Here is a 26276-nt window from a genome sequence, read left to right on the forward strand (position 1 = left end):
TAGTGACCTCAGTTTCGGGAAAACAGCTACCCTAGGATAGGAGTGATTTGGAGAGTTTACTCCAGTATAGGGTAGCAAAATCCAGCTGAAACTAGCTCTGGTATAGGCTGTATAGGCTAAGGGTTCCAGGGTCCCAGTGGCACATCCCCACCCAGAAATTCCTAAAGTACCCCCCCCCCCCCCCTACCCTCTTGGGCGTCTAGTCAGGGTTTATGAGTAGCGTGCAACACCATCTTCAAACAATCCTTTGTAACGATCCATGAAAAGATGACTCGGGAGAACCGCGATCATTTGTCACGCAAACACTTTTGGACATCGATAAACGTTTCAACAATTCCCTTTGTTAACAAAGCCACATGCAGTCAAGGGCTGCCAATTTGTTATTGACTGGTGGTCACCAGACTACTCTCTTTTCGATGTGGGAGATTTCGCGAAGGCCTGAGAAGGAAGAAGAGGTGTGAGTAAAAAATCTGTCGAAGAAGAGTATCTTGAAGTATCGGAGGAGTCTCACAGGTCGTCACAGCGAAAAGAAAATTATGGATTTTGAGAAAGGTTTGTTTCGTAGTAGTAGTAGTAGTAGTAGTGCAAAGATTCTACTTCTGTACTGGTCTGTGATGTGTTAATATTGCAACGAAGGGAGATTTAAATTATTTTACTCTGCTTTTAGTTTCCTCCTCAGGTCAGTTTAATTTGGTCAGTGTAAAATGCAGACTGCAGACTGCAGACCAGGGGTAAAATGCAGACTGAGGTTATAATGTAACTGTTGAATATGCCCAAACCCTTTAGAAATGCTCACAATTAAACCTGAATATTGTTTTAGGCCTAATTAGGCCAAAGGTTAGCATTTCTAAGGGGTTTGGGCTTTTTCAACAGTTACATTATAACCTCAGTCGGCATTTTACCGCTGGTCTGCAGTCTGCATTTTACACTGACCGGTTTGATTTTACTCGCTTTCTATTTTCAGGAGCTATATTTTCGCCCTTGCCGAGGACAGTCAGAGGGGCTCCGACTGTATTAAAAGGCGATCCCAAAGGGAAAAACTTTCTGTACACAAACGGCACAAGCGTCATAATCCGCGACATTGCGGTGAGTTCACGAGTTAATTTCGGAATTGCTGTTTGTTTTTTCACGCAAATTGCAGCTCTTATTGTATCTGGGAATAAATGGTGTTTACGTAATTTTATGTTAATATTGCTCGGAAATTGCCGTTGACTTTTCACAGTATGAATGCGTAGCTTCAGGAATGCTTGGTCAAGTGGAATTTACGGAAAAGCAATGTTCATTGTCTGTTTTTTTATACCTTACACCTGGATGAAATGAAAGTTGCTTTGTGCATTGAAGAAATCGCAGTGTTTGAGACATGACCAAGTATTTTCCTTATAAGGAAAAGTTCTCACTTGAAAGTTTCACTTCCGTTCCTGACCTTGTTTGGAATTTCACAATTAATGTGGCAGGTTAACTATCAATGGAGTTATTTCAGTAGTTCAGTAAGAATTAACGACTTCCAAAATCCTGAATTCAAGATTTGGACTGCCAAAATCCTGAATTCAAGATTTTGGACTGCCAAAATGCTGAATTCAAGATTTTGGCAGTCCAAAATCAGGATTTTGGGAACTTAACTAACTCTACGACATAACTCTATGAAAATAACTCAGTAAGAATAGCTGTCCCCTTAATGTGGGTACACAAGCGAATTAAAATTAAGGATGTTCGCGCGAAAATCTTCCCACATTGAAATTTGTTTCAGTTCTTGCCTGAAGTTCGGTCATAAATTATTTATTCCAAAAATGAAAAAAAATAGAGGGGTCACCGACTTTGTTTTGGAGAAAAAGGCAAGGGAAAAATGCCCCAATTTCGATAGAGAGGTCATCTTAACGAGATGTAGCCTCATCTACTCATCCAGTGCTCGACCTTAACTTTTTTGATCGCTTGCCCTGGGACTACTTGAACTGAAAATTTACTAGTCCTGAGTAAATCTCTGGTAGTCCTTCCTGATTGCAGCATGGCAATATTATTTGCAATATCTTTTCGCCGTCTTTGTAAATAACCCAAGGAAAAGTGTTTTTGCTTTCAGGGTGGAAATGCCCGACTTTAATGGTTCGATCCTCTTGATCATATGAAGATTTCTTGGTCGCTTCATTGCTCTTGCTGTCTTTTGTCTCCAATGTCTTTTCTGCGTCTCCACTACTCTCTTTATGGCGTTTGTTTGGATAATCTCTGTTGTTAAACTAAAAAAATAGGCCTCTAATCTCTTCATGATAAGAACACAGGCAGTCGAGACAAAGATGATGGGCTGGGAGTTCCTTAGTGACCAGTCCCAGCCTCAGCTTTGTTTAGTGTTCTCGCCTCAGTCCTCGCATTGGACTATCTGTTTTCGCGATCAAAACGTTGCAAGGAACGCATTGAAACAACATTTACAAGACGTGTATTTTGTTTTCACCTAATGTATTTTTTTGAGACATTGCAAAAACTAATTACAAAGTAGTTACTGGTCCTGTGACTAGTGGTTCTAAGTTTCTACTAGTCTAGAAGCATTTTGCACTAGTCCAGGACTAGTGGACTACCGCTAAGGTCGAGCACTGTCATCCGTCGAAAATCATAAAAATAAGATGTTAGAGTGAAGGTTTCTGTCCATAGAAAATATAGGAGTGGGTTTTTTAGATAATTACATTCTGCTGGGGATGTTGTAAATAGTAGAGTTAGTCCTGAATGAGCGTTTTCGCAAGTGCTACCCTTTGTAACCACTACCGAAACTCACAACAAAAGGAAAGAAAAAATTTTAAAGTGCCACTATGACGAGAACCGCATATTTTCTATCGAAGCCATTTTAAGACATAAATAAGTAGCCTGCATGAGAAGAAAAATGCTCTTTACTATTTTCAAATATCTCTTTTTGTTCCAGAGATATTCAAGTTTTTAAAATATGCAAATTAGCCAAGTGATGATGTCATACAATCAACCAAGTTTTGATCAAATATCACTAATGCCAATTTGCATCAGAAATGTTTGATTCTTTGCAGTAAGATTCTACTAAATATGCTCCACAATTTGAGCTTAACAGTTTCGCAACATACTGAGTTCCAGACCTCTCCAATATTGAAGGCATTTCTGGCCACCTTTGGTGTTCTAACAACCATGCCAGCTGTGAGATACATAAGAATTGAGCCTGCAATTGTTTTCATGGAAAATACTGGGCTTCCATTGAATGAAAAGCGATCAGAACAAAAGTACATTCTATATTACAACATTTGATGGCATTCATGAAGACATGATTTCATTTAAACTTGACACCTTTGGAGTTATTATACTCATTTGGACAGCTTTTTTGGTTTCTGGGACAACCGGACGACCGCGGATGTGGATCCCTGTATTTGGCATCCCCTTTGGTCTAATATCACTGACCTCAAGTAGTTTTCTAGACAATCTGGCTCTGTTAAACTTCGCATTCCATTTTTTAAAACTTGATTTGCTTCAATTTATCAGTATTGTTGTACTACTGTATTTAATCTTGAACTTTTGATGTCAGGGTTTTGAAGATATCATTTTTGTCTTCATTGAGCAGGTTTTCCTGTACTCTTCCATTAGAACTACTCTATGAGAATTTTTAGCTAGGGACATTTCACGGAGCCCTTCGGGCTCCCAAGGAATTATGAAAGATACGATGTGACGAATTTACTGCGTATGGATATTTTTACTGGGCGTGCCATCGTCAACTGACATTCCCGTTCTGTTGCTAAATCAAGCTATTGTGCAATTGTCAGGGACTGGGGTAAAGTAAAAAATTGTTGTCAGTTTTCATGTTTGAAGAAAAAGACCGTCGCACACGCAGTCGATTCCCTTATTGATGTCAATTCGGCACATTGTATCTTTCATACTTCTGCTTCGGAGTCTGTAATCACCTTTGGAAAAAAAACATTTCAAGAAGTCTCAATGAATGAGGAGAGGACTACTCAAGAGAGAGAGGCACAGAATTTGAGCACGTTGTCTGGTGTTATTGATCCGGTCCGAGTTTTGTCAATCTGATCTGGTCCGGTCCGATCTGATCCGGTCCGGTCTGATCGGGGTTTTGACAATGGCCTGTTACATGTGAAATCATGTGGAATGGCCTTTAAACCAATTGTTTCATACAAAACTGTAACCACCAGCATATTAAACCTTTTAGCCGCCTTTATCTGCTAGAAATACAATAAGCCAGAGTGCCTGGCCAGGCGACCGGGTAATTTTTCTCACTCGCCCGAAGCCAAATGTTAGTCGCCTCAGGCGACTGGGTGCCCTTAGAGCACAGCCTTGTTTAGTATTACTTGGAATGATACATAATTATGATACCTTGCCTTTTTGTGTTTTGTTTTGTATAGAACCCAGCAATTTCAGATGTGTATACACAACATGCAAAGGATGCTACTGTTGCAGCTTATGCTCCTAGTGGATTTTACATTGCATCAGGGGGTAAGCTCAGCTGTCCAAAGCAATGTTAATTAATAAAGTGCAGATCGGTAACACATTCTCTTGATTACTGCTGGGATAAGGCTTGGTCATGAAATACCAAGAGGCTTTCATGCAACTTAAATTTACCTATCATTCATTAGAAAAATAATGTCTGACTGATTTAAGGTCATGGATAGTGTTTCTGTATATGAAATTTTTCATATGTTTGAGCTGTGGTTGTGAAGTTCTCAGTGAAAGTAATCATTGCATTTAATGAAGCAACTTGAGCAGTTGCACTGTGTGATTGCACTGCACTTTCTCTCCCATCTGAGCTATCAAGCCAATTACACTGTAACAAGCCCCTAAACGTCTGTGGAAATTGTAACAGCTGACCATGTGACAATGATGTGGTTAAGTTTGAGGCTTATCACCACAATAGTAGGTGCCGTCCTTAAAGTGTGAAGTAGTGTCTGCTATTGGACATTCATTGCACTCATTTGATGAGCAGCCAGGCTAGAAAAGTGTATAAAGTTAGTCCCAGTAAATAAAATCCAGTTGCATTGGCATTCTCAGCGGTTGCAACATGGAGTACTGTAAGATTATACATGTATATGTTGTTGAATTTGCATCCATTGGAAACTTGAAAAAAATCTGAGCTCCAGATGGGATTTGAACCTACAGTATGAGCCCCGTGATCTAGTCGGATGCTGTAACCACTGAGCTACTTGAGACTCTGTAGGGAGGGGTTTGGGGGGCTATAGACCCTGAGTAAAAACCTAAAAAAAAAACACACCCGAGTCATTAAAAAAATAAGTAACTATTTAACATTTCATTGTTTGGAAAAGCAAGTGATCCTGTTTAAAATGATGTTCCCATCAAGTTCCATACATTTTCAGATGCTGCTGGAAAAGTGAGAATCTGGGATACCACTCAGGAAGAACATTTACTCAAATATGAATACCAACCCATCAGTGGTGCTGTAAAAGATATTGCTTGGTCGCCAGACAACAAGAGAATAGTGGTAGTTGGAGCAGGGAGAGAAAAGTAAGTGAAGCAAATGTACAGGACATTTCCCTGAGGTCTTTTACTGGCATGGTAAACAAAATCTTATTCTATCCTGAGTACATGTATCTTTCTACAATGCATAATTATGTTTTGGTTCATAAAGCGGGTCAAAGTGATGTTGTTTACTTTGATTCCAGTGTTCGGGTGTTCCACAGTGTTTAATTAGCCATGAAAATTGACAATCATGAATGATTAGGACTACGAGACATCAAATTGTGAATCAAACTGTCAAATTTGAAGGAAGAGACAACTCTTGACGAGAAAACCACACTCGTTTATTGAATGAAGTGAAAACGAGCCTCCTCGGCTTATAAGCACATTGCTAACATTCCAGCATAAAGTTCACACACATTCTACACAAACCAGGTTGAAAATGAATCTTTTTGTAATTACTTGTACATGTGCAACTGTAACTGTAATTCTATTTTGAACTTCAATACATGTACATACCAGTGTTATGGACATAATAATAGTCAGAATGGAAAAAAATACCTAAACTTACTAAACATCCATGTATCAAAACATTTTTGTTGACTGTCGCAAGTCTGCATGATACATGTACACATGATTTTCCGGTGAATAACCAAAGCAAAATGAAGAGGGGGAATTCACAGGATGGAGCAAATTAATGTTTGTTATTAAATCCAAGGAAATTACTCCAACACAATATGCAGCATAAAACGTTACATGTAACTTAACCCATTGACTCCTGGGTAAAAGTTAAGAATCAGATCCCACCAATGCGTCGGCCAACGCACCACCAACACACTACCGACACATCCGCCGACACACTACCGACACGTTGGTCGACACACTACCGACATGTTGGTCGAAATACTTACTCTTTAGAATTTTGTTACTTGTTTCAGTTGGAAGCAAGAACAACTTCATAAGGAACGACGTAGTCAAAGGGTTAAAACTCTTTAACATTTATAGAGACACATAGCATGCAGATTGCCCCTGTTTCAAGAGTTTCACAACCAAACCCGTGAATTTGGTTCCCCTGATAAATCCTTGGTTGCCCATCTTGAATATCCTATTACAGTTTTTAGTGTGCACCTTTGGTTTTTCATGGAAGTCTGGATTCAAGTTTTGGTATTTTCAAAATGGTGTCTTCGATCTCCATTGTCTACACTGTCCCCTGTTTTTTTAACTTAACCCCAAAAAAGGGAGAAATACTTTTCAAACCAGAGGTCAAAATTGAACTACAACATATGCATATGCTGGTCACATGATACTGGTCACATTGGCATACATGGAGGGGTGGATGGTTTTGTTGTGTCATGGTTTTGGTCACGCTTTGAAGTAAAAACCTCCTTTGACGTTTGTGGTAAAAAACAAATCGAAAGTAGCTAGTTCAGCGTTGGCTGTGCTCTTATTGACAACGATACTCATCTTCCCAGTGGTCAAAATCTGTTGTGGACTCACTCAGTGCACAACATTTTGACTACTGTGATGACAAATATCGTTGTCGATACAAGTACAGACAACGCTGAACCACTTTCGATTTGTTAAATAACCTTACTCATTTATGGTGACTTATCTACAGTGCACATATCCCGTTAAAAGAAAACAAAGGTAAAACAATAAACTGCAGGATGCTATGACCAGAATGATGATAAAAGTATAATCATATACAGGAAAATTTTATCACAAAAGAGCCATGCAGATCCATTAAGCTCTAAGCCAGTTGCTGTAGACTTTAAATGTCAGATAAATTGCATCTTTTGAGAAGCCTTCAAAGGTTCAGCTCAAGGATTGCTGCATTACCTGGTACAATAACTGTGTTGTTATGGAGCCGACAATGAGTGGAGAGCAGAAGAGCGTTGTATACGGATTTAATATATAAGTCCTTACAGAGAGTCGGCGGGGAAGTATATATTGAAATGCTATACCAGATATCTAAGCTCTTATAACAAAGGCGCGGTTACAATGTTCTTAAGGGGATTAAGGGCTAATCCCACAATAACATGATCATTTTTCTTGGCAGGTTTGGTCATGTATTTTTATGGGATAGTGGCTCATCAGTAGGTGACGTCAATGGGCATGTTAAGGCTATAAATGCAGTAGACTACAGATCTGAACGACCATTCCGAATTGTCACTGCCAGTGAAGACACAGAGGTTGGTCTCTTTGCAGGGCCACCCTTCAAGCTTTCTCATTTCAACAAGGTATGTAGGCAAACCCACACGATGTACCTCTTACACGTACCGTACTAAGGGCGCGTTCGATTGACCCTATTCCGGAATAAGAATACGTGGAGTGATGATTGAAACAGTATGTTTGGTGCGTTTCGAAGCAGCAAGGACAACAAAAATATGTTTAAGATAGCATTTTAGCGGATGTTTGACAATAATTTTTATGTGAATCACCGTTAAAACGAAGGATTTCTACCTTGTATTCCATGCATTCTTATTCCGGAATACGGTCAATCGAATGCACCCTAAAGAACTATCATATTTACCAATGAATAAGTTGGCCTTTTAGTACACATGTACATGTACCTTAAAGTCGGCTTAAATAATAACCATTGAATATGTGGGTCAAAGAGAGTTGGTAGGGTTATTGAGTTTATCGCAATCTTAGAGAAAGTGGAACATAAATTAAGGTAGTCCTGTGACATTTCCCTCAAACCCTGACTAGTTTGAAATGGTAGCAGAAAGTGAGAAGGTGAAGTAGATTACAGAAACCTTTTTTTAGGAAAATATGGCTGTAGACAATAATAATAACAATTTATTTTTATCATTTTGAAGAGGGCTGCAAGTTTTCAGTTTTAACTGGCTATCATTATTTTCTATTTAACAGTTTCTACATCTTAACTGAGGTGGACAATACATTAGTTAACAACTAAAGGATAGGCACAAATGTCAAAACTTCAAGGCTTGGTTATCTTCTAGTATATTGTTTGGAGATGTACTTCATTTAGTTGATTCTAATTTAATTAAGTATGGATACAGGGCTCATGAAAAAATGTTTTCCCAACAGAGTCATACCAACTTTGTGAACTGTGTGAAGTTCTCCCCAGATGGTTCGCGCTTTGCTTCTGGAGGTGCAGATGGCATGGTAATTTGACTAAATGATTGAACTTATTGTGTTACTTACATGTAAAGTCTTTTTATTGCAATTTAGTAAACTATCAGGTTTCTGGAAACTTTGCAGGAGGCAACTTGAACATTAGGTGGTTGTTGTTAAGCAGTCTGTCAGAGTGACAATGACTGGTTCATGAAGAGTTCAAGCTTTAATCAAGTTCCTCCAGGTCGTTCTGTCCTTTGCTTGGCTGCTTCCAAAGATCTACTGAAATTTAATGTTCTTCTGCTTCAGGTTTCTTTTCTCAATGTCCTTGATAATTATTTTAGCCTTCGGTAAGAAAAAATACACGAAAGTGCGTGTAAAAAAATACAGGCAACTTTTTCGCAAGTGCAGTGAAAATTTACACACAGGCTCATTAAGTTTGTGTATGATTATTAAAGAAGTGACGTTATCAAGAGTTTGTTTTATTCAACGGTTTTAAGCTTGACTGGTTACTTTCTGAATACACTCTTCCTTTCTGAAGCTTCACTTTTACACAATTTTTATTGGTTTCATATCCTACACATCTCGCGATGTGATTATAAGAATAAAAGATTCACAACAAATTGATTTTCTTCAAATCCTATTAATATTTTTGGGGTATTTAAAAGGAATCTTTGCTTAATATCTCTTAATCAAGCTACCAAAAGTCGTGGAAAAAGTCGAGAGCGACAACATGACATAGCGATATGGTTGTGGCAAGGAAAAGTTTTATTAGTGGATTTTCCCTCTACTATCAACTTTACGTTCACCTACGATTTATCTCTCAATGCAATATCTTATATTTTGTTGAGTTATTGCAGTGGTGCTTAAATTATAAACAAGATGTCATATGCTGACACAAGCTTTGCATTGCGTGAGTGCAAGGCAAAAACAATTGTTTGTCGAGTGTGTTTCCAAACCAAAATTATTTTCAGTTTCCCTTGGTAGGTACAGGTAAAGGTACACCTTATTTAACGTCGGAAGTTCCTAAATACTCCCTAGAGAGTATTCTCCCAGGAAGCCAATGGTGCACTCATTTTACCCCCCTCTTTCCATCAGTGCTCCATTTTAAGGGTATTTAAAGCTACTTAGGCTACACTGAAAGGAAAGAATATCGAAACAAGGATGTGAGATCCGGGGATCGAACTTGGGACCTGTTGCACCAAGGCCACGCACTAACCAACTGTGCCACCCTTGCTCCTTAAATCCTATTATCCTATTATCCACATGATGACGGCGAGGAAATGTGTTCAATTCTTACACATTTCGCTATTGTGAAATTTCTCAGTACAGGACTTTGCTCTGCCTACCTTTCTCAAATTCAGTACAATGGTCCCAGAGGTTTTTATTGAGCCGCGAGAAAGCCATGAAGCAGCGAGTAGAGAAAACCTCTGGTTACCTTGGACTTGAACTCACTCTCATGCAGACGCCAGCTGTCAAATGCATCAAATTGATAAATTATGAAAGGAACCAATAGTAACTTAGTAATCACGCATAATCTCGGTATTACTAATCCAACGAACCAATAATATTGACTTGCATGTTTGTAAAAGTAGCAACCAGTCAGAGCCTGAAGGTCAGATCCTGATCCTGGCATCTGCATGAAAGTGAGTTCAAGTCCAAGGTAACTTTCTCGCAGCTCAAGAAAAACCTCTGGGCCAAGGCCCCCTAATGTTAACCAGGGCTCTATGTTGGGGACGTCATTTGCATAGCTTTGTAAATAGATTTGTCATGAAGATTCTGGTTCTTGTTTGTACTGAATGGTGTAACTTCAACAAAACAAACTAATTACATCTTTACACAAGTTTTTACTGACTTATATGTAAACAATCCTGAGAAGTTAGTGTTTCATTGTAATAGGTTTTTGTTTGTACAACTTTTTACTCAAACCACAAAATAAATTAATTTGTGAACAATCCTTTGTGCTTCTATATAGTGAAGGTCATGAAATCTGACCGATGCTTATGAGAATGTGATCTTGAATTCGCAGATGGTTTTCATTGCGCTTAATCTAGTTTCTGATTATTGCGAGAGTTTTCGTGACAACTATAGACCTACAATTCTATCAAACCAAATTTAGGTTTATTACTGGGTTGCCAGTATGGCAAACCAGTCGGAAAATGGGTGTCATTTCTCCGTTTTTCCGGTGTCAGGAAAATGGACACCTGTCTTTCCCCCTTGGATGTATCTTTGTTTGATTTCAAGGGGTAGTGGAAATGGGTAGATTTTATTAGGCATAGAGAATACAAACAATGGCGACGAAGTGGATTTAACGCAATTGGTGTTTTATTGGATCTTTAAACAAAATATACCCTATTGGAGCTCAATAATGGAACGTCAGTTCGATAAACACAAGCTGTAAAAATGAATATCTGGAAACTTAAAAGCATAAATAATGGCCTTCAACAACAATAATTGCATCTTTCGCTGTCGGATGTCATTATTGAACCATTGTTTTTAGTCCAGAGGGACACTCTCTTTGTGGAATGTTTGTGAAGCCGTTCAAAAAACTCGCAGCATGTGTTTTATTGGGTGTAAAAACATTCGGCTATTGCCTCATGTTTAAACCCCGATAAAACACAAATTAAAATGTGAAAACTGGTTTTTCCATGGAATTTATTGAAGTTTCTCTACATTGATTTTGTAGTGAAATCCTCTTTTGAATTTTGTGTTCGATTGGAAATCCGAAAAGATCCAAATTTTAAGATGATTCAGTATATCTCAATTAAACGCACACTTAATTTGTGTCTTTTCTGTGGGAAAAATAAACGCAGTTTGGGTGTATGAATAACGGAAGATGCGTTGCTTATCGGAATTACACTTAATTTACGTGTAATGCTTGTGTAAATATTTACACGTTTCGCACGTGTATTTCACATGTATTTTGCTTGTAAATCCACCATTATTGCTCACATTGTGCGCTTATGTAAGTGCTGCTATTCCTGCGGCCTGTACTGTATCTACATTATCTCCTTGAGAGGGCGCATCATGAAGGTGTGTAGCTTCGTTACTTGTGACTTGTAAATGGTCCAAGTTCCTGCATGGTAAAGGAGTGTACTGCGCACAATGGCATGATACACCTTACATTTAGTCCTGATGGTAAATAATATTATGTTGGTTCCTTCACAATCTTTTCTGAAGCCTTACCCATTCTCAGGGTGATTTCTTGGTCAAGTGTTGCAGATTCTGAGACTGTGCTGCCTAGATAGGTGAAATTCTTGGACATTGTGAGCGGTTGGTTCTTCACATCGATTGGTATTGGCACATCAACACTCAGGTTTGTAAATGGTTGGTAGAGACTCGCCGTCTTTTTAATGTTGATCTTAAGACTAAACTGTTATGTGGCTTTGGAAAATTTGTCAACTAGGACTTGCATATTGGTAGCACTGTGTGAAACGAGTCCTGTCGTTTGCGAACAGGAATTATCTGATGACTATCAGGCTAGTCGTGGTTGTAGATTTCAATTTTGACACATTAAACAGGTTGGCTTCCCTCCTAGTTTGGATGTATACTCCTTCCGTGATGTCTTTGAAGGCCACTTCCGGCATCGCTGCCAGGTAGATAGAGAAAAGTGTGGGTGCCAAGATGTAACCTTGCTTCATTGCATTGGTGACTTGGAACCCCTTAGAACTGGTGTTGCACATAGTGAAACTGGCCTGCATACCATCTTGAAGGGACTTTACTATGTTGATAAACTTATCGGGCAGCCATACTTCTTGAGAACAGACCCTCAAAGGCTTTGGTGAAGTTGATGAACACCATGTACAAAGGAATGTTCTGTTCGATGCACTTCTCTTGCACCTGGCACAGTTAGAAAATCATGTCCATTGTGCTCCTTCCATTACTGAAGCCACACTGTGACCCAGGCAAGTTAGGTATGCATTGAGCCTATTTAAGAGGATACGCAAGAGAAGTTTGCCAGCCGGCTATTGAGAGTATGGAAATACCATGAAAGTTCTTCCCACAGTCGTTTGTATTGCCTTGAATAATCAATAAGATCAAATTACATCTTAAAGTTTGTACCTGCAGTGAAGCTTAGTACACAGTGGAGACAGCAAATGAAGTTGAAACAGCAGTGTGAAATTTTCTTTCAATGGAATCACAATAGAAATGATGTCATTTTCTTCTCTTCCCTTCTGGTCTGCTGGCTATCCAGCTACATGTATCCTCTTCAGTTGAACTCCGGAATAACCCTGCTTTCAAGTCCTTCACGCAAACTTTTCATACTCCTTATTGCACCCACCACCCAACCCTAACTGCCTCACTTTTTGTGTTAGTGCATTACACGCTATGTCGCCGGGGTGTAAGAGCGTAAGAGTGTAAGATTGTCAGTGGTGCCAATAGGCCCACAGCGCATGCACAAGTCAAAAAAAATAAACAGGTCTGTTGCAAGCGTGCTTGAGTTTCAAGAAAGTGAGCCCCAAAATTGGCAAAAATTTATGACGCTGATGAATAATAAAGCAGCTGCTAATTCCAAAATGATGGAATTACCTGGAGATAAATAACGTCATCTAGGATAGTAAATTTTTGACTTTGCCGAAACAATGGTGAATGTTAATACTGTAAGTATTGTCAGTATTGTATTAGTTTAGTACCAGGTAGCAGTGTATGTATGTATGTATATTAATAAGTATTGTAAGTATTGTTTTTATTAAATAAAATATTATTTATATAAAAAAAAAGAAACAATCTTTTATGGTGAACCTCAAGAGTTGGGCTATTGTTATCTTTGTGTTGAATTTGCCATTTCTTGTCAAACTTTAAAACCAATCTAACAATGTGTCATTTGTTTCGAATAAACATGCAAGGTAACTTGATTGCGGCGCCCGCTGAATTTGATGTCACTTTCGATTTTGCGATTTACTTGTGTAGCCAAAAGTACAATTGACAAATTGAACGTAGGGAAAATCTCCCAAAATGATTTTCGCTGATGGTAACTTTTTATATTCATGGTTGAAAATTTAAATTGTTTTCATGTCACAAATTTTGTTGTTGATGGCAAAATATTTTATTCTGGATCGACTGTTCTGAAAACTTCCTTCTGCTGTTCCTAAAAACTGTGTATTGATATTTATTTACTTTGCATCAATATTTGTTTTGCATAAAGCAGGCTAACAAAATCTGTACCTTGCTTAGTTCGCATTTTTGAGCGTTAAAATAGAATTTTTGGTCAAGTGTTTCTGTTACAAATTGGTATATTTGGTCACCTATCCAGATACTAACCCCGCTGGACAGGAGTTAACTGCAGTGATCTTTGTATTAGAAAGCTGTCAGACGGTCAGAGTGCACGCTTAAACTTGTGGTGAAAAAGAAGTTGAAAATGCTCAACATGTTAGCCTCGAAGCCAATGTTTCTTGATTCGCTTTTATTTTCTTCCATCTTTTTGGGTTTTGTATTTTGCTAGTAACCGCATGTCTCAGGGGGCTATTTACCCAAGACATTTACCATGGCACTATTATTATGCAAAGACAACTTGAATCTCCTGGAAGACAAAATGCAGAGCTCTCAGTTGACAATATGGAATAAAGCGCTGTGTTACTACACTATCACACATACGCAATGTGTACCTATTTTGACATGTATACATTTCTCTAAAGAATTTGTACAGTTCTGTTTTAAACTCCTTAGCCCTTCCACCTGCCAACTCGAATTACTTAAGTTGGTGCTGAGAGCAGTTCCTTACTAAAGTGGTCTCCTTCACAGACAACCAGACACATCATCTGACTGTTTCTTGTTGTTAAAGAAATGCCCCCCTCCCCCTCCTAGAAAGAAACTACCAAAAAGTGGAGGTCCTTAGTACAAGAGTTCTTCACAGTATAATGTAAGTTTAGCAGTTGCAAAGAAGCCTGATAAAAAAAAAACGCAGGCTTACAGGGGACTCAAACCTTTTTTCTACTTCAAAAATGCCTGTTAGCTTGCGCAGTTTAGATCCTAGGCTTTGAGTGTACTCAATGTACCTACCTCCAGCTTTGTTGTTGACAAGTTGCGAATTTTGTCTCAGTTGTGTGAAACATGTCAAAAAGCTAAGGTCACATCTTGCCTTAACGACTGTATGTTTTGCTTGACAGTTAATTGTATCTCAAAAATCCTACACTATATGGGTTTACCAGTTTCAGCAGTTGGACTCCTTCAATTTGACTACTGTTGCTGTGATGTGGTCTCATTGATCAGTAGTCCATTCAGAAGATTACGCTAAGGTGACCACATTGCTGAAGGCATGGCCAGACCACAACACCAGGAACTCCATTCCCTACTCTTTTTGTCTAGTGTGTGGGATCTTTAACGTCGTACAGAGCTTATGAACATTGAAGAGTTGCGAAACAGGGCCTGCAGTTTATAGTAGTTGTCTAAGAAGACTCGAAAGTCTAACCATTAATTTTGCGGATGTAATTACAAAGGCAGCACTTTCTCCTTAGTTATTTTAAGACCCTGAGTGTTAGTCTGGCTGGAGTCGAACTCACGACCTACCGCACGGCAGCCCGATGCTCAACCAGCTGAGCCACTGGTGCACTCTGACAACCCACCCACAAGGGTTTCCACAAGTTTCAAACTTTTGAGTCAGCTTTTGTCCCCATCCACACTGATGCATTGCATGTCTTGTTATTGACAAGCAATGTTTGTGGTTCTGTTTCTACTACCATTCTTCATGCAATCTCATTTCCATGAACCCTACTTTGAAGTGGCTGTCATCCAGAATACTATTGTCATCACAATTAATTTTTTGAATGACAACATCAGAGTACAAATTACTTACCCAACATAACAGAATTATGGTCTCTGGCCAATTTTGCATTTAAAGTAATGAGAAGGCTGGAAAACTCAAGGGGCAAATGCCAACCAAAATTTGAGATACCTATCTTTTTTATAGATATACATTTATGATGGAAAAGAAGGACAAAATGAAGTCTGCTTAGGAGGTGGAAAAGCACACAAGGGAGGAATTTATGGAGTGAGTATAGTATCACACATGTAAACATCTTACATGTTACATGTGCTATTTTCTTTGCAATTTGGACATGTCTTGGATTCTCCCAAAATATAATTATGTTTTAGAAAGGGGTTTGGCTTTTACAAGAGAAGTTGAAATTTTTGTTCAAAGGTGTCTAGAACAAAAGAAAATTTTGCACAAATTCTGTAATCAGTTTTTACAGTAGCTAGTATTTAGTAATTTTAAACGGGACCTGTAATGCAATTGATATGCATAAATGAGGTGAATAAACTCTGATCTCATTTCATCACCAGGAACTGTACATTTAATGACTTTATCGCCAGTTACCAATGTTCTTCTGAAAGGCCAAAATTTAATAAAAAATGCATTTGGTCCTCTGCTTTTACTGGTTAGACTCCTTTGAAACCTTGATGATGGAAGTGACGTTTTTCTTCAGTGGGCCTGCAAATGCTCCAAACTAACCAGTCCCATGGGGATTAGGTAGTGCTTTGAATTAGCCATACAGTCCTATCATATAAGATACGCCACCCACAGAACTGACATCCAATGTAGTTTGAAGTGGTAAACATGTTTCCTCCATGAAGATCAAAAGGCGTGGCATCATAAATATTTCTGATTAAGCTACAGTATGTTCTGTAAGAGCATCGGAATCCTAAACAACAAGCAAGTGCCAACAATTCCTTGATTCATTTACCTAGTGGTGGATATTTTTCTGAGCTGCGAAGCGGCAAGGTAAATATCCACCACTAGCCACTGACACTGAGGTGAATAGTTGTTTTAGTATAATTATACTAAAACAGTGAGATAGTATAGCACAAAAAGATGATTTTAACTCATTTATTCCTGCAAAGATCACAACATTTTCGGGCGCAAATTCCGCTGAAATTGCTCAGAGTTGAATAGCAAAGGATATAGTGTGGGCGCATATGTATGAAATGAAAGTCCTGTGGGCATTTTTTGCTGAAAGCAAGCCACTGCTTTAGATATGTCGAGGGGACTCTAGGGAACAGGAAAATACATGTTGCCAGCTTTGCAACCTGCTTTGAGGTTTTATAGGGGTTGTTTTAGAAACCCTTGTTAGACCTCGCATGAAAACGAGGCTACGGAATAAAACACACCCTAACTTTGTTTATTATTGACAAATCGTCGCCAAAATAGCAGGAGAGACGTAAATCGTTATCGTTGATATCATGGACACATACGTAACCAGTGTTTGTCACATGACTGAATGAGCATGGAAGCGAGGTTAGTTTACAAAAATAGCTTTTGACCTTTCGAGGACTTTCGACATTATTTTTACTATTTCATAAAACTTAAACAACACGAAAAATGTTAATTTTTAGTTTAAACTACTCCACTTTTGCTGTTACGAGAGGTTCACGTAAACTTTAGCATGAAAATGAGGCCAGATTGTTGTTTTGGACATTAATACAGGAGGAAGAAGTATGCAATACTCTCAACAAGGCTATCCTTAAGATCCTTTTGACAGTCTTACAGTTCACACCGTAAAGACACTGTAGAGTAAGCAATTGGACCTCCTAATTCTCTTTCCTTTTTGATCAGAAGACATATTTCCTGACAAAGATCTGCGTAACTGAATGGAACTAGGACAACCCAAAATTAAGAGAATTTAAATCTGAGCTACTGGCTAGTAGCTGCTCAGAATTTGTAAACAAAAGAAAAATCTTACATCATTCCACACTTGTCATTACCATAAAGACCTTGCTTACAATTTTGATGCTGGCAAAGGCCATCAAAACAAAATTGTGGGTCCTGAAAGGAAGACTGTTATCACTTTAGATATGGGCCTCTATCAACAGATGAAAAAGGTCCAGATGGGCCGGAAAGATCTTGAACACTTGATTCTTCATCCTGGTGAGTTGCGCATTCTCATGGCGCAACTCTGAACAATTGGGGGATTTATCGAAGACAGCGGCATTGATCTTTGCTGGAGTGAGGCTGACTTATATGGCCCTACAACTGTGAAGCAAATAGTCGATTGTAATCATGTCAAAAGAGGTCAAGCATCTCACATGGTTACACTTTAAGCTCTGTTTGTCATGTACCAGATTTTTTCCGTTAAGAGCGAGAACTTCTAGAATGTCTCTGGAAATTTTAAGATCTCGCCACGGCTTGTGTCCAAATTGTAAAGAGTGAGGTGCAGAAGGTGCATGCTGAGATGGTTGAAACCATCCAGTCTTCAGATGTCATTACGAGATGAAGGCATTTGATTTGGTGTTTTGCAAGTATATGATAATGGTTATGGACATGATGTTATTTATATCGCCAGTTAGAACAGGAGACTGGCTTCTACATCTGTCTGTGCTTCAATCGTTCACGAAGTATTTCTTTGTGTATGATTGCCTAAATTACCCCCTGCACCTTAGAAGAAATGGGAGTCTAGCCAAAGTCAGACCCCGAAAGTTATGAAGAATTCCTCAGTGAAACTGGGTCGTGAACAAGAACCAGGTCACTGTATTTTGTGAAGTTGGAGCTGACAATGCTCTTGAGCATCTCAATTGGAAGATGAAGAAGTGCCAGGTGGATTAGTTGGGATCACCTTGAACCCCAAACGCTTGAGTAAAGATTTTTTGATAGCTCCTGAACTTTCCCACTTATTAGTGCAAGCCAAAGCATGGCAGGACTTTCAATCTTTTTCTAGGGAAAGCTGTCATCATCATGCTCTTACAACTGATGCGTTTATAGTCGCGAAGAGAAAAGTTTAGAGAAACTACTGACTACAATGGAAAGTTTTGCCAATCCATTTGATCAGGAAAGTGACACATAATTCAACCTGGTAACGAAAGATGTGATTCCAGAAAATGTCAAGGAGGATCTCTGCGAGCAAAGTATTATGGGGAAAGACTAGTCCACAGATTTGTAGAAGAGCAGACAAAAGGACAAAAAGTCAACCTCTGGGACCCCATGAAGAAGCAAAAGCTCTCCACTTGGAAGACTGCAGGGAAAAAAATTAAAGTAAGAGTTGACAACAAGACTGTAGAGCTGAGCAAAGATAGGAATTTGTTTGTGAGAATGATCTTCGTATACAAAAGTCGACTAAACATTGATATATCAAAGAAGCTGCGCATACCTATGAGTTTTTCGTGGTACCAAGGTGAGTGTCTGCAGCCAATGGAACACTACTTCGCTGCTCCCGCAAAAGTACCCTGACGGATATTTCAAAGAAGTTACCTGTAGATGTACATGAACACAATGACACTGGTGTCAATCAGAATGGTCAGCATACAGAGGTGCAAATGAAAGTCTCAGTTGTAGTTGTAGACAGTTCCACAAATCGCTGCCAGTGTAAAAAGAATGAACTTAACTGCAATGATCTTTGTGGATGCTCAGACAATAGAGAGTAATGTAAAAATGTGCTTGATGACGATTCTGATGAGAGAAATAAATAATAAAGAAGAGGATGATGATCATGATGATGTCGCTGACGTGTAGACTGAACACGATTTATCTGCTGCTTCTAGAAGAAAAAGAAGTTATAGTACTCACTATGAGGGAAATTTCCACTTTCAATCACAATAAAAGTAATTAAAAAACGTGTTAATCTAGTTCTCTAGATTAGCCACTGAAAGCCTCGTTTTGATACTGTTGAAGTTAACGTGACCCACATGTAACAGCAAAAGTGGAGCAGTTTGACCTAAAATTAGTATTTTTCATGTTAATGTAGTTATGGAGCATTAATAGTATTGTCAAAAGGTCAAAAGCTATTTTTGTTAACTAACCTTACTTCCATGCTCATTCAGTCACGTGACCAATTATGTGACAAAAAGTGGTTACGTATGTGTTCATGATATGAACGGTAACATCGATTAGTGTCTCTCCTGCTATTTTGGCAACAAATTGTCAATAATAAACGAAGTTAGAGTGTGTTTTATTCTGTAGCCTCGTCTTCATGCGTGGTCGAAAGAGGGGTTTCTAAAACATCCCCTAAAAAGCCCCAGAGTAGGTTGTAAAACTGGCAACATGTATTTTCCTGTTCCTTAGGGTTCCCTCAACATATCTAAAGCAGTGGATTGCTTTCAGCAAAAAATGCCCACGGAAATACAGATGCTGCCAGACTAATATCTGGACTTTGAGTAGCCAATCAGCGGGCACGTTTAACACTTTCCACTGTTTTAGAATTATACTAAATTAAGTTATAAGCGTACAAACATCACCCCTAAACAAAACATATGACATGATCCTAATGGTAAGCGGAGCAAGTTTTCTTAATTAAAGAAACATCCTCAGTTGATGTGTTCTCCCTCAGGCGGCTTTCATTGTGCTATACTCTCATCAATTTCTTGAGAAACCAAGGAAGGCAGAGTAAAATGCAAAAGATGTACTTATTGCAGTTATTCCCATGGATGTTCCCGGAAACACACACTAAAGACTTAAATAGTTTTTTTCACTTTTGAGGGATACCAGTAAAGACCCAATTTGGAATTTGTAAAAAAATTCAGCTTAGTGGTACAGTAAATTAATTATTTTATAGAGATAGGCCCTAAAAATCAAGAGTTTCATGGGATGTCAGCCCTTTAACCTTCCATTTGTGTCTTGGGAACACTTGGAGAAAATCGGATTCTCCTTTGCAGGAATTCAACCCCTAACCTTCCAATAATTGTAGTTAGGATACCCAACCACTGAGCTATGGGAGACTGGTGGGAGCTAGGCAATTAAACAATGTTCTGGTGACAATAATACTAAGAACAATAAGTATTTATCTCAGATAGTACACGCTCTGTGATGTACTAAAATAATCATCAGGCCGTATTCAACAGTATGGCCTGCTGTACAGTCCATAAATTTATAGTAATGTTTAAAAAACGAGCAACAGTGTTTCATCAGGGTTTAAAAACATGAGGTGTAGCCGAGTGTTTTTAATTTCTTTAAAACACTCTCTAGCAAGTTTTTCATGTCATTTCCATTACATAAACATGTAAAACTGTTTCAAACAACCAAGAAGATTGGGTTCTTCTTCAACTAGATTCCTTTCCCGCGTGGCTGATTACCACAGAGATATAGTAAACATCTTACCTAGTTTTCTCGGTCTGTACTGTAAAATTACGGATCCTTGTTTTTTCTCATTGATTTATGGTGTTTGCACCATAAATTAACAGGAAAAACTCTTTCCATAATTTAACAGTATGGACCTCAAACTTGGTTATTAAGATGTACTGGTATTTATTGTTCTTTGGATTAAGAGAGATTTCTTCTTGCCATTGTAATTTTACAATACAGGCCTGTGTTCCTTAAGGTATGGTTAGGGCTAACCAGGGTTAAATACCATGGAAACATAGATTTTGATAGTTCTTAACAAATGGTTAGGGCTACTCAGGTTTCAAGCAACAGGCCCCAGATGTGGAAGATGCCTTCTTAGATTGATCCAAGTTGTGGTTAATTTGTAAATTAAGATATAGCCCCTCAGTGTTGCCAAGAAGAGACTTTGAGATACGGTGTTGGTAATCTATCGGGCGACAGTCGGCCGACTGTCAGTGGAGGTGAGCTGTTCTTCGCTTTTACCCGCTCTCTGTGAACTCAGAGTATTCTGCCGTTATTTGTTTTAGTTGTCTTGGAGTAGTGATAGCAAGCAAATTCTCAGTGCCTCAGCAGACAAAACAGCAAAAATCTGGGACATTGAAGCAAACACTGCCAACACGTAAGTTTTCATTTCAGTGCCATTGTTATCATTATTTTCATTGGTCACCGGTTTGATGAGGCTAAATATCATTTAGGCTAAGTTAAAACCAAGCCAATGCAGCGGTTTCTCCTCTGATATCTGGGGGGACTCCAGGGAGGTGTGCAGAGGCACTGCCATGTGCTTTGGCTTGAGTTACCTTGTTGCTTTCTGGCTTGCTTTTAATTAAACTTTTTGGTCTCTGAAAAACCGGGTTCTTCATTTGCTTCATGGCCCATTTTCTACAGAAGGCAAGCACTACAGTACTGTGCAAAAGTAATGAGAGCAAACTTCGACAAAATTTGAAGAAATTGTGCGATATTTCGAAGGAAGTTAATTTTCAGATATATTTCAACGCAACTATTGTTACTGGGTTGCCAATATGGCAATCCCAGTCGAAAAGTGGGTGGGATTTGTTCGTTTTATTTTTTTTTCCGTGTCAGTTAAAGTCTTGCCTGTCACTCCCCTGGTAAGTGGTGTGTTTGTGCATAGAGCCTTCTGCGCTTATTTTCTTAGGATCGAGAGGGTAGTGGAAATGCGTAGATTTCTCTGGAGGACACAGTAGAATCATTAACTAAGGCTGCAATGGCGTCGAAAGTCATGTAACACGAATGGCGTTTTAGTGGATCCTTAAACAAAATATACCCTTATGGAGCTCAATAATGGAAAGTCAGTTGGATAAACTAGCCAGGCGGTGAAAAACCAACACCTGGAATCTCAAAAGCGACGAGTAATAGACTTTGACAACAATCTATCACATTTCTAAAATAATATTTTACCAAGTGTGCTGTTATGTAGAACACTGAAACCAAATGGAAAATTCTCTGGTAACTTATGAGTTCAACAAAGACAGAGAACGATTGAACGAATCGAACACCTTACGTGGATCTGTGATCAACTCTGCACAGTCTTCAGGTAAAAAAAATAGTTGGAAATGTAACAGCCAAGAACTATTTGAAAGAAAGCTTGTCGTCTATTTTGTGCTTCATTGTTCAAGGAAAAGGTTCTTCATGGAAATGGTTTGATCCTGAAATTTTAGTTTGTTGCAATATTGCGCATATTTGACACGATTGAGTTTCTTCTCTTCACGCACGTAATGAAATAGAAGGGGTTTTTCCTCTAATAGCAAATATGTTGTTTGTTTCAAAAAATTGTTCGCTGGAAAAGGTGGCCTTTATGAATTATCATGACTTTGTTTTATGATATGCGAGCTTAACTGGATAGTTTTTATGGCAATAGTAAAGCATTTTCTTGTCAAAATGAGGTTAGCATCTTTCTGGTGTGTTAAGTTAATTAAATCGTGACTTTGTATTTGCCGTCTGCCGCGTAACCTTGATTTTCCCTTCTCAAAATTACCTCTAGAACCTACTTTTTGGGTAGAATAAGCTTTTAGAATGATGTTCTTGTTTTGCATAAAGCAAGCTAACAAAGTCTGTACCTTGCTGAGTTCGCATTTGTTAGCGTTAATAGCATTTTCAGTGGGATGCTTCTGTTTTATGAGGGGTATATTGTTTTGGTCTCCCATCCAAATACTAACCCCACCGGACAGGGTTAACTTCAGTGAACTTTGGTATTACAAAGCTGTCAGATGCTCAGAGGGCATGCTTAAACTTGTGGGGAAAAGAAGTTGTGAGGGAACTTGAAAATTATCAACATGTCAGCCCAGAAGCCAATGTTTCTCGCTTCTCTTTTATTTGTTATTCTTCAGAGACTGGAATGCTGTAGTTCAATACCACACAATTCAGTGCCTTATGATTTTCTGTAACACGTACCATAGGCAACCCAGTGTATATTTTGACTTGTTTATAATTCTGCACTTAGCTCAAAAGCGAGGTTTTTCCGTGGTAACTGTTGCTAAGGCCTCGTCGATTGCTTGCTTGATCGAAGCAGACGTCAAGGATGCTTGACTTGTTTATATTTTTTTAATGTCGGATAACTGTGCCATTACAGGCCGTATGTTGCAAGACGGGCTACAAAATTGGACCTGAGGACCTTATTATGATCTTCCAATAAAAGACATTTACCAATCCGCTGAAGATTTTATTTCAAATTAGCATATGTTTTCTAATTATAATATCAATTGGAACCGGTACTTATTGATACTCATAACAATCACTTTCATGTGAGATTATTATTCTTTCATGAGCAATCATGCCAAAAGTGACGACTTATACTCGAAAGCAAATTGAATCTCTTCTTGGGCAAGGTCTTTATCCTGTAGCGATATTCAAGGAATTGATGACTGAAAGCTTATCAGTAAGTTATCCAAGTGTTGCTAGAGTTGTTGGAAAGATCACGCTTACTGGATCTACAGAGAATTTTGCTAGATGAGAACTGCCAAGGAAGTTGAATGAAGCAGCAAAGGCCTTTATCAAGTCACAGATTCTTTTCATTTGAGAACAGAGAGAGCCTGGGTTTGATGCGTGGTTGTTTACAGATGGTTGATATTTCACTTGTTTGAAATTTCCCCCTCTCCGATTTTTCGAAGCCCTGAGCGAAATTTCATTCTATCTTATGAAATTGGTCGACTTCCATGAAATTTCGCATGCCAAATGTGCGAAATTTCCAGCGAATCTTGGACGAATTTTTGACAAATTTCGATGAGAACAAAGCACGAATTTTGTCGAAATTCGCTCTTATTACTTTTGCACGGTACTGTACTTCCTATTTCTTCGCTTATAGAGAGTTTATGCCGCCGAAACACACAACGCGCAACAGTTTGAGGGCTTATAATGACATGGCCACCAACCCAGAAAACTCAAACTTTGATCTTTCTCCCGTCAGTCCAGAACTGTCAAGTTCTTCCTCCGCAGGCTCAGCTAGTATTGCACCTGGTTAATCTTCGGGCCCTGGTTTATCTCTGGAATCGTTAACTGCTTCCATCGTCAAGGCAATTTGCCGGCCCCTTGACTCAGGACGCCTCAATGATCAAACCATGATTTCATCCTCTTCGGCCGCTATGCCTTCAGCAACAACCAGTTTTTCCTTTCCAGGCCCCAGTTTGCAAGTTCCATTGCACAATTACCATCTTCTCCTGGCGTGGGTGGGCATATGTCGGTTCATTGCTTTGTTAATAATAATATGTTCCCTTCCAGATGGCCCGATTTAACTCTATATAAGCTTTTGGTCTTACGCACGTACTGCCAATTCTAAGGCAACACCTGGTTGACTTATGATAGAGCGTTTCACGAACATGCAGCTGCTGCTCGATTCTAGCGTTACGACATTCCTTCACGGAAACCAAGTGGGAGTTCCTCAGCAATTGCTTGCAAGTCTTGGAATAATGGTTTTTGCGTAGCGCCCTCTAGCAAGTGCCGCTTTGTGCATCGCTGCTCTGTTTGTTCTTCCAACCAGACCAATCAGATCCCCAAGCCCCAATAGCAAGAAGCTATAGTAACTGTTTTGCCATTGGGTTTCCGTTCATCCTTTTGTTTTCGCCTTATCCATGTAATTCATTAAGCATTTCATTTTGGAGTGTGTCCGTTTCTTCTTCAGTTTGTACGGCTCTTGGCTTACCCCTTCACCCTGCAAAGAAGGTGGGTCCTACCACTTGCTTGGTTACCCTGGGCATCGAACTTGACTTTATCAACCAATTGGCCCGTCTGCTGACTGACAAAATAGATTCTCTCCTTAATCTTCTCCATCATTGGGCTTCGTATCGGTGGTGTACCAAAAGACAGCTCCAATCCCTTATCGGCGGCCATCTTCACCACGCTGCTAAAGTGGTTTGGCCTGGTCGTGCCTTTCTATGCCGCATGATAAATCTGCTCTGACATTTCCACCGAGATGACCATCCCATCCGTGTCAGCACTGAATTTAAGAAAGATCTGCAGTGGTGGCTCGGGTACTTTTGGGTTTACCCCGGCCTTTTTCCCCAGTCAATTTGGAGATGTTCAGTGATGCCTCTGGGTCTCTGGTGTTTGGCGCAGTCTTTGGCAAAAGCCAGTCCTCGTCTATTGCGTACAAGGACATCTTTCCCATTGTTGACTCTGCTCTGTTTGGGGTTCCTCCTGGTTAAGACAAGTTGTGCTTTTCCGTTTTGACTACGAATCTGTGGTGTACATTTGAAACTCTCGTATATCTTCAACCCCTGATGTTATGCATCTCCTCCGCTCACTTCTGATGACAGCTGCTAAGCATAATTTCATTTTTACTGCTCAGCATGTTGCTGCTACTGACAACAAGGTCCCTGATGCCTTGTCTCATTTTAATTGGCAGGCCTTTCGTCATCTGGCTCCTCATGCCACAGTCAACCCGCCTCACTTGTGGGAGATTTTAACTTGCCAAGCCTAGAACAGGACTGCTTTGCCATGGTGACCCTGGGTTTGGCTCCCTCTATGCACGGTACTTACAAATATGGACAGCTTCGTTTTGTCAATTTTTGTCCTTTTGGCTCCACCCTAGTGGTTCTCTGTGTCCTGCTAATGAGTGGACCCTTTGCTTGTTTGCTAGCCATCTCTCCTCTTCACTTTGCTCAGCTTCGATCAAGATTTATTTATCCGCTGTCTGTTCCATGCATATTGACCTTGCAGTTGCATGCAGCTTCCTGACCCATTGGTTGACTGCCTGCAGTTGCAACATGTCCTGCATTGGATCAAGCAGACTCAAGGATCACCAGGTTCCTCTCACCTATTACAGACTACCACATGCTTGCCTGCCGATCAGCAGGTTTGCCTTTCAGTATTGGCTGTTGCTGCATATTGCCTGTGGTATTGCTGATACTGCTACTGAAGATGTTGGCCGTTTTTGGTTTGCCTTGTCCTTTGCATACTGCCATTGTCATTGCAACTGCATGTAGCAGCCAGTGCATCTGCCTTGTCAGGCTTGGCCTGCTGCTTTGCCCCACACGTCTTGCTGGGGCTGTGGGTATTAGTACTTGGGGTGTTTTTTTGGGGGTAAGGATGGTCTCTGGTCCACAGACCCTCCTCTCTCCAAGCACCTGCTTGCTTGGTGGATATCCGTGGGAGGTAGACTGTGGCTTGGTTGCCATGGTGACCTCTTTGCTGCTGAGGAGAGTGTTCCTCCTCTCTTGCTACCTTTACAGCACCTACCCTCCAGTAAATTGTTGTAGTGTTTTAAATGAGGCTAAATATCATTTAGGCAAAGTTAAAA

General features: G+C 39.5%; 1 protein-coding gene across 1 annotated transcript in view; it reads left to right on the forward strand.

Moving 5' to 3' along the window:
- Nucleotides 1-416: 416 nt before the first annotated feature.
- LOC138043305 (WD repeat-containing protein 1-like) overlaps nt 417-26276 on the forward strand; it is a 42827-nt gene continuing 16967 nt past the window's right edge. The window contains exons 1-8 of the mRNA XM_068889523.1: nt 417-552; nt 965-1086; nt 4356-4446; nt 5322-5469; nt 7481-7661; nt 8476-8553; nt 15410-15490; nt 21055-21146. Coding sequence (XP_068745624.1) covers nt 537-552; nt 965-1086; nt 4356-4446; nt 5322-5469; nt 7481-7661; nt 8476-8553; nt 15410-15490; nt 21055-21146 — 809 coding nt within the window. The 5' untranslated portion in view covers nt 417-536. The remainder of the gene's footprint in view (nt 553-964; nt 1087-4355; nt 4447-5321; nt 5470-7480; nt 7662-8475; nt 8554-15409; nt 15491-21054; nt 21147-26276) is intronic.

Source organism: Montipora capricornis, chromosome 3, assembly GCF_036669925.1.
Source record: "Montipora capricornis isolate CH-2021 chromosome 3, ASM3666992v2, whole genome shotgun sequence".
Classification (NCBI taxonomy): Eukaryota; Metazoa; Cnidaria; class Anthozoa; order Scleractinia; family Acroporidae; genus Montipora; species Montipora capricornis.